The 7,519-nt window shown below is 40.5% G+C and overlaps 1 protein-coding gene across 1 annotated transcript in view; it reads left to right on the plus strand.

Annotated features, from left to right (window-relative positions):
* NUP107 (nucleoporin 107) overlaps nucleotides 1–7,299 on the plus strand; it is a 51,521-nt gene extending 44,222 nt beyond the window's left edge. The window contains exons 23-28 of the mRNA XM_020990223.2: nucleotides 382–484; nucleotides 1,293–1,453; nucleotides 2,475–2,600; nucleotides 3,018–3,131; nucleotides 6,377–6,544; nucleotides 6,960–7,299. Coding sequence (XP_020845882.1) covers nucleotides 382–484; nucleotides 1,293–1,453; nucleotides 2,475–2,600; nucleotides 3,018–3,131; nucleotides 6,377–6,544; nucleotides 6,960–7,067 — 780 coding nt within the window. The 3' untranslated portion in view covers nucleotides 7,068–7,299. The remainder of the gene's footprint in view (nucleotides 1–381; nucleotides 485–1,292; nucleotides 1,454–2,474; nucleotides 2,601–3,017; nucleotides 3,132–6,376; nucleotides 6,545–6,959) is intronic.
* Nucleotides 7,300–7,519: the final 220 nt, after the last annotated feature.

Genomic DNA, 7,519 nt, shown 5'->3' on the forward strand with positions numbered 1-7,519 from the left:
ACAATTGTTCCTTTATTTTATAATGAAACTAGGAAGCAGCATTCTCCTATTTAGAAAACAACCAACAAGGCCGTGGTAGCACCCCCAAACTGACTTAGAAAGGAGGGGCCACATAGATGTCAGGTGGCAGAATTGTAAAGAGAATCTTTGTTTCCAGATTCCTAGTTTAATGGAGAGCTATAGAATCTACAGGGGAGATAGGAAGCTGGTCAGCTTTTAGAGTCTGTGGGACAGTCATTGAGGACATAAAATAATACAACCTGAGTCTTCCAGACTTTTAAAATATGCTTAGAGTGCACGACCCAAAACATGGAATACATTACCTTTTTGAGAAGAACTTGAACTTTAGACTGAATAGTTGCCTTTCTCTTTCTTTTTAAGGAAGACCGCTTGAAGATTGATGTGATCGACTGGTTAGTATTTGATCCTGCACAAAGGGCTGAGGCACTAAAGCAAGGCAATGCTATCATGAGGAAGTTCTTGGGTACGGTATATTCTCTTTTAAGGTTTTTGTTGGGTTTTTGTACTCCATATTGATAGATCATTTGTCTCTAAGCTTCTTTTTGAGATAATGTTCCCTGAGCTAAAAAGAGAATTAAGTATATCTCTATATACTAAGCCTCCATCTAAACCAAGAGCTCTAGAAGTATTTCCTTAATAATCCATAATTTTATGTTGAGTGCAATCTGAAAATTATTAGACTTTCATTAACTGCTTTTGAAAACACCATTTACTTGATTGTTTCCATCAGTAACTTACTTATAATTGCTTTTAAAAACTTAGGATTTTCTGTGCAGGCCACTAGGCAGATCTGTTGCTCAGTATTTAATGTTAACTACACTTAATGACTCAAGCGCATTTAATACTTCATCTCTTAAGAAAAATAAAAGTCATCAGTGGTGATTTCAGCTAGTCAATAGCCTCCCCCCTCTCAGCAGGAGGTAATCAGCTGTAGTTGAAGAACAAGACATTCGTTGTCAGACATGACAATTGTGATTTTTTACTTGACTGCTTTATTCATCACAAGGGTGCATTGTATGGGGGCAAGAGGACCATTGAGAAGTGACAGTCGTGTTTGGGGGGAAAAAAAAGCAAAACTTTTATTAACAGTTCACCAAGCACTTTAATATATATATTCTGACACCTAAAACAAAAGCAAATTTCATTTTTCCCATCAGAAAAAAATTGCCTGCTAATGAACTGATTCTTGCAGCCTTAACTTATTAGTAAACTTTTGTGCTGAAAAGACTGGCTAAATATTAAAATGCTCTGCACCTTTGTTCTGTACATAGCATCTAAAAAACACGAAGCTGCCAAAGAAGTGTTTGTGAAAATTCCCCAGGATTCAATAGCAGAAATTTACAATCAGTGGGAAGAACAAGGGATGGAAAATCCACTTCCAGCGGAAGATGACAATGCTATCAGAGAACACTTATGCATCAGAGCTTATTTGGTAAGAATTTGAAGGGGAAAAAAACAAATGTCCTGTCCTTCGTAGGCGAGACATTACTGATTCACTCTCAGAAATTTTCCAGGAGTGATGGTCGTGATGGTAGATTCATGTTTTCTTGCCCAGTTTCCCTTATGACCAACCCAGTATTTTTGTAACTAGGGGTGCAGCCTTTAACCATGGATCTGACCCACCTAGGGGTTGACCCCATGACCGTGACCTAATCAACATGATGCCATCTTAGATGGTGTGGTGAAAAACCAGAACTTGATGTCCAGTACAACTCAGAAAACGTTTATTAAGTGACTACTGTATGCAGAGCACTGTGCTCCAGGTTTTGGAAGACTGAAAGATTAAATGAAACACAGTCCTCATTCTTATGGAGTTACAATCTAGTTGGGGGATATGACACACACAGATAATTCATATAGCATAGAATGTGATGAATGTGTAAAAGATACAAAGGACCGAATGACAACCAAGGAATCAGTCTAGTCTTTACTTCTCTGAAATAGAAGCTAAGTCCCATGCTTGGGTTAAGAAGGAGCAGAGAAGGGCAGCTAGGTGTTGTAGTAGATAGAATACCGGCCCTGGATTTAGGAGGACCTGAGTTCAAATCCGTCCTCAGACACATAACACTTACTAGCTGTGTGACCCTAGGCAAGTCACTTAACCCCACTGCCTCGCCAAAAAAAAAAAAAAAGGAGCTGAGAGTGTTAAGAATGTTGTGTGATTTTGTATTAATGTAGCTTGATGTTTGTGTTTTGGGCCAGGTAAATTGAGCAGCAGTAGATTTTAGGTTTTCAGTGTTTGGCATGCCTGGAAAAATAATAGCACCCAGAAAACACTATGTAAATATTTTTGATGATTGATAATCATTGCCAACCTGTTTGTCAAAGCAATTTCTTGGTAATATAAATACTGAGCCATTTTTTAACTTGGGCCCTGCAGTAATGTGCCAAAATTGGTAATCCTCAAAACCAATGACAGTAAATGTTTCTGAAAGCCTTTTCTTGACTTTTAGGAAGCTCATGAAACTTTTAATGAGTGGTTCAAGCATATGAATTCAGCTCCACATAAACCTACTTTGATACCTCAAGCTTCCTTCACAGAGAAAGTAGCTCATGAGCACAAAGAAAAGAAATATGAAGTAAGTTAAATCTTGCATGTGGGTGTGGGTGTGTGTGTAATGAAATATAATTTTTTGATTAAATTTAACTACACGCTTTTTTTTAAAAGGTTATGTTTTTGACAGGTATGCATTCATTGGAACAGGTTAATAAAAATACTCTGATCTTTTTGTTAATTGTCCTGCCATCTGTTTAATATTTTTCCCAATAATTAAACAGAATGGAAAAAAATTCTTTAATAGGTAGTCAATATTCATTAATGAAGTTGGAATTTGAAGAATTTATTTAATCTGCAAGTTGTTGGTATTGACTGTTATCACAGTCAGCAGCTGCGTTATATGTTTTTTAGAATTCTTGTCTCCCAAACCCCATCTTGCTCAGTGTTCTAGAAATATTTCATGCCTTGATTTTAAGCGTACATCATGTTTCTTCTGCAGATGGACTATGGCATATGGAAAGGTCATTTGGATGCCCTAACTGCTGAAGTAAAAGAGAAAATGTACAATGTCTTGCTGTTTGTTGATGGAGGGTGGATGGTAGATGTCAGAGAGGTAAGTTATTTAAATTGTCCATAAATAAAACTACAAACATTTCCATCTCTTGGCAGGATCTTTCACAACCTATTTATTCTCAAATGCATAAATCCCATTGTTTGACTTTAAACTGAAAATACAAGCTAGTTAACTGACAGGATTAGAGCTCTTATCCCTACAGAAAAAAATAGCAGACTTACAGAAGGGCAGATTTTGGGCTTAGTCAGAGGAAAAACTCTGGCATGTGGAATAGCTGCCTTAGTATACACAGCACCCCATCCCTGGAAGTGTCCAAGCAGAGGCCAGATGACCCTGTCAGTGAGCTGGTAGGCAGTCGTCCTGCCCTGGGGAGGAAGTCAGATGAGGTATCTTCCACATCTGAGTTTCTTTGAGTCCCTCAGAGTGAGAGTCTGAGCTGTGTTCTCAGCCAGGAAGAATCTTTGTGCACATGATGCATTTCCCCTCTCTGGGTCTCATTTCTTTCATCTCTATAGAGATCTGTGATCTCTAACATCCCTTCCTACTCTGAAATTTTATAATCCTATGAAAAAGTGCCAATGAGTGTCAGTTCACAGAGACAGGTTTTTGACTTAATGTCGAGAGGAGTTCCCTAATTAAAACTCTGCTAAGGTAGGGCAGGCAGCTTCTCCTAGAGGTAGTGAGAAGGAGAGGCCGGGTGATTCCTTGCTGCTCGCGTCATAGAGGACCTCACGCTCCAGGGAATTCAGTTCGACGGCCTCTGAGCTCCCTCTGTCTACAAGGTTCTGTGAACTGTAAACTGTCATGTGAACTGCCCTTTAAGAGACATTGTATGTGCTCATTTGGGGAACTAAACAAAAGATGACTTCTGTCCAGAATCATAAGCAGCACCTAGACCTAAGCATTAATGCAGTGCATACAGAGACAGGCTTTTCCAGGGGCACTGAATGGGAGTCGCGGGAGCAACCCAGTTCAGTCCAGCCCACGTTTTCCAAGCACCTACAATATACAATGTCCTTTGATACTCCTGATTCCTGTGGGCTACAAAAATGGAAAATGCCATAATCCTTGCTTCACGAAGCTTAAATTTTATTGGGGTAATAAAAGATACACACAAATAAGAAAAAGAAAATAGGGTGAGGTAAAGGAGAGATTCTGACAGAGGGCTACAGGAAAATTTGAGGAAAGAACATTTTCAACTTTCAGAGAAGGTTTTGTAGAAGAGAGGGCACCTTTACTGTTTGGTAAACAGTAAAGAGAGAAGGAGCATATTCCCGGCCCAGGGTATACCCACCACAAACAGAAACAGGCAGGAGAGAGGAGGTTGAGTTCAAGTAAGAGCCAGTAGTCTCTGGAGTGTAGAGTATGTGGAAAGAAATAAGGTAGGAAAGTAGGTTGAACTCAGATTGTCAGGGACCTTAAATGCCAAGTACAAGGATTATGTACTTTATATTATAAGCTATTGAGACCTATCAGAATTTTTGAGCAAGAGAGTGACATGTACATTAAGAAATTTATTTTTAAAGCTCTTTAAAGAATGGACCAGACAAAGGGAAACCAGTTATTACAGGTGTCAAGAGAAAGACCTGAACTAGGCTCATGGCTATGCAAAGAATGCTGGAGAGGCAAAAGCAACAGGACTTGCCAGTTGCTCGAATGCAAGGGAGAGGAAATAGTGAAAGTTGATTCCAAAGTTTTGAGCCTGGGTGCTTGGATGGATGCTAATGCAATGGGTCAGTTGAAAAGAAGGATCAGATTTGGGGGGAAGGTGATGAGTTCCATCTTGGATGTGTGGAGTCTGAGGTTCCAGAAGGACATCCAAGTGGAACAGTTAGAGGCTTGTGGGCAGTTGGAGAACAGTTTGAGTCATCTGCCTTGAGATGATAACGGAAGCGGTGGTTGGCTGAGATCACTGAGAGAGAGTATCTAAAGAGTTCAGAACTCATAGGTAACGGTAGAGAGAGAAATTTCAGTAGAGTGATGGGAGTGGGAATCTACATTGAAAGTGGCCGAGATGAGGCAGGCAAAGAAATGGAGGCAACAAGCCTAGAAGACTTTTCCTAATAGTGTGTAACGGAGCTTGGCCCTGTCCAAGAAATAGGTCTCAAGTGCCTCCCACTTTGTGCTCAAGGGTTAATTCTGTGAGGATGCAAAGGTGATGATGCAATCCCTAACCTCAGTGGGGATTAAAGTGACTACAAGGTAGGTACTTTGGTAGTTCAGAGGATCAAGGAAAGCATGGAAGAGAAGGCCTTTTTTTTGAAGGGTTTGTTGTGTTTGTTTTTTATTGTCTGTCGATGTCTCTTCCCACTTTCCTCTTCACTGAACCCATTCTAGTATTAAACACACTTAAACAAAGCCAGCCTATACAGCAGCCATATCCAACAGCAGCTGCAAGATTCCTCCCCATTTATGGTGTGCTTTCTCCCCATACACACTACAGAAAGGCAGAAGGTAGAATCCTTTATCAAGAGGTAACACTGAGCTGCCCTGTAACAGAGGGCTGGGAGTGGAGCAAGGTGGAAGATGAGGAAGGGCGGAGAGGACAGACAGAATTGAGAAGATGCAAGGAGCAGCAGATAGTCCACTGTGGCCCATGTACAGGCTCTGTGTGGAGAAGGTCACAGGAGATAAGGCTAGAAAGGAGGACAGAATCAGATTGTGAAGGGTCTTGATTTTCACACCAGAGTATGGACTATGTCTCTGAAGAGTTGAGCTGAAGAATTCCTGTTATTCATATCCAGAAGGAATAGTGAGCTATTTATGATTTCTGAGCCAAGGGGTGACATGATCAAAGCGGTACTTTAGGGACAGTAACAGCAGTGTAAAGGGTGAAGCAGAAGAGGAAGGGACTGAAGCCAGGAAGACCAGTTTATAATGATCTAGACTAGGATGGCAGAAGCGGGAATGGGAAGATGGGTTAGAATTTAGGAAACTGCAGGACTTGGCTACTGGATAGTGGTGTCAAAGATGATCAGGTTCGAAGCCTCTTTAAATATGAGAGGTGGTTTAACTATTGGGAATCATTGGGTTTTTCTCACACATCACAGACCTGGAAGGAGCTTTGGAAATCAGACCTGCCTCATTTTACAGATGAGGAGATGGAGCTGTCCAAAGACTAAGTGGTTTGCCTGAGGTCACCCAGGATGGCAGAGGCAGGGCCCCAGGCTGAGCCCTGCCCATCCCACCCGGGTGCTGCCCCGCTTATCTCCATGAGCACACTAAGCCCCCTGAGTAGTGCCCAAGTCTTTAAGCTGATCCCTGCTTTCATTTTGTGGGTGGAGGATGCTGAAGAAGACCATGAAAGAGCCCATCAGATGGTTTTGCTGAGGAGGTTTTGCCTGCCAATGTTGTGCTTCCTGCTCCACACAATTTTGCACAGCACAGGCCAATACCAGGAGTGTCTACAGCTTGCTGATATGGTTTCTTCAGAGCGCCACAAGCTTTACACGGTGAGTTGGAGAGAAAACACTCAAGAAGGGAAACCTGAACAAGGTCACTGAATATTTTTCCACTTTGTGGAAATGTCATATCACTTTGTGATTGTTAAAAACGGGTTCCTTTAAAAAAAAATTCTGTTCATAACGAATTTGTGGATCTTAACAAAATATTGTTCTAACTTTGGAACTGGGGATGCTTTCCCCAAATTTAGAATCTCTGTTAAAGGAGTGCTCTGGTTAGATGTTTATAGAAAGAACTATTTTGAATCATGCAAAATAAAAACTCCAAAATACCTTTTTTTCCCTTTAAAGTTTAAATCCATGAAAATATATGCCAGTCAGATTCATTAATTAATTTTGAGTTTGTGATTTGTGGTGAGATTTTTTTTTAAGGCCAGTTTTCTAATTTATATCTGTTTCTCATCAGGTGTTTTCTAAGGAAGAACTAAGGAAGTTGTTACAGAAGCTGAGAGAATCATCATTAATGCTTTTAGACCAGGGACTCGATCCACTAGGATATGAGAGTCAATCATAATTTTCTATTTTGTACAATTCCTTTCATTTCCTAATGGCACCATAATGTAGATTTCACTAAATATGCGCATCTGTGGTTTTTGTTGTTGTCGTTATTTTTAGGAAAAGATGTTGTAAAATTTAACATTAGTTTTTTTGTACTTTTAATAAAAATTATGGCAGGAGTCTTTTCAGGTTGTTATGGAACAATATTTCTTAAATCATGTTTATTAATAAAGTATCTGAGTTCAAAATTTTTTCTTCAGATTCCTCCAGTGAAAATGAGGGCCAACTGAGTGCCAGGCCTGGAGTCAGAAAGACTCATCTTGAGGCAGCTAGGTGGTGCAGTGGATAGAGCACCGGCCCTGGATTCAGGAGGACCTGAGTTCAAATCCGGCCTCAGACACGTAACACTTACTAGCTGTGTGACCCCAGGCAAGTCACTTAACGCTATTGCCTAACCCCCCCAAAAAA

This window comes from Phascolarctos cinereus, unplaced genomic scaffold (genome assembly GCF_003287225.1).
Source record: "Phascolarctos cinereus isolate Bilbo 61053 unplaced genomic scaffold, phaCin_HiC Scaffold_1;HRSCAF=81, whole genome shotgun sequence".
Lineage (NCBI taxonomy): Eukaryota > Metazoa > Chordata > Mammalia > Diprotodontia > Phascolarctidae > Phascolarctos > Phascolarctos cinereus.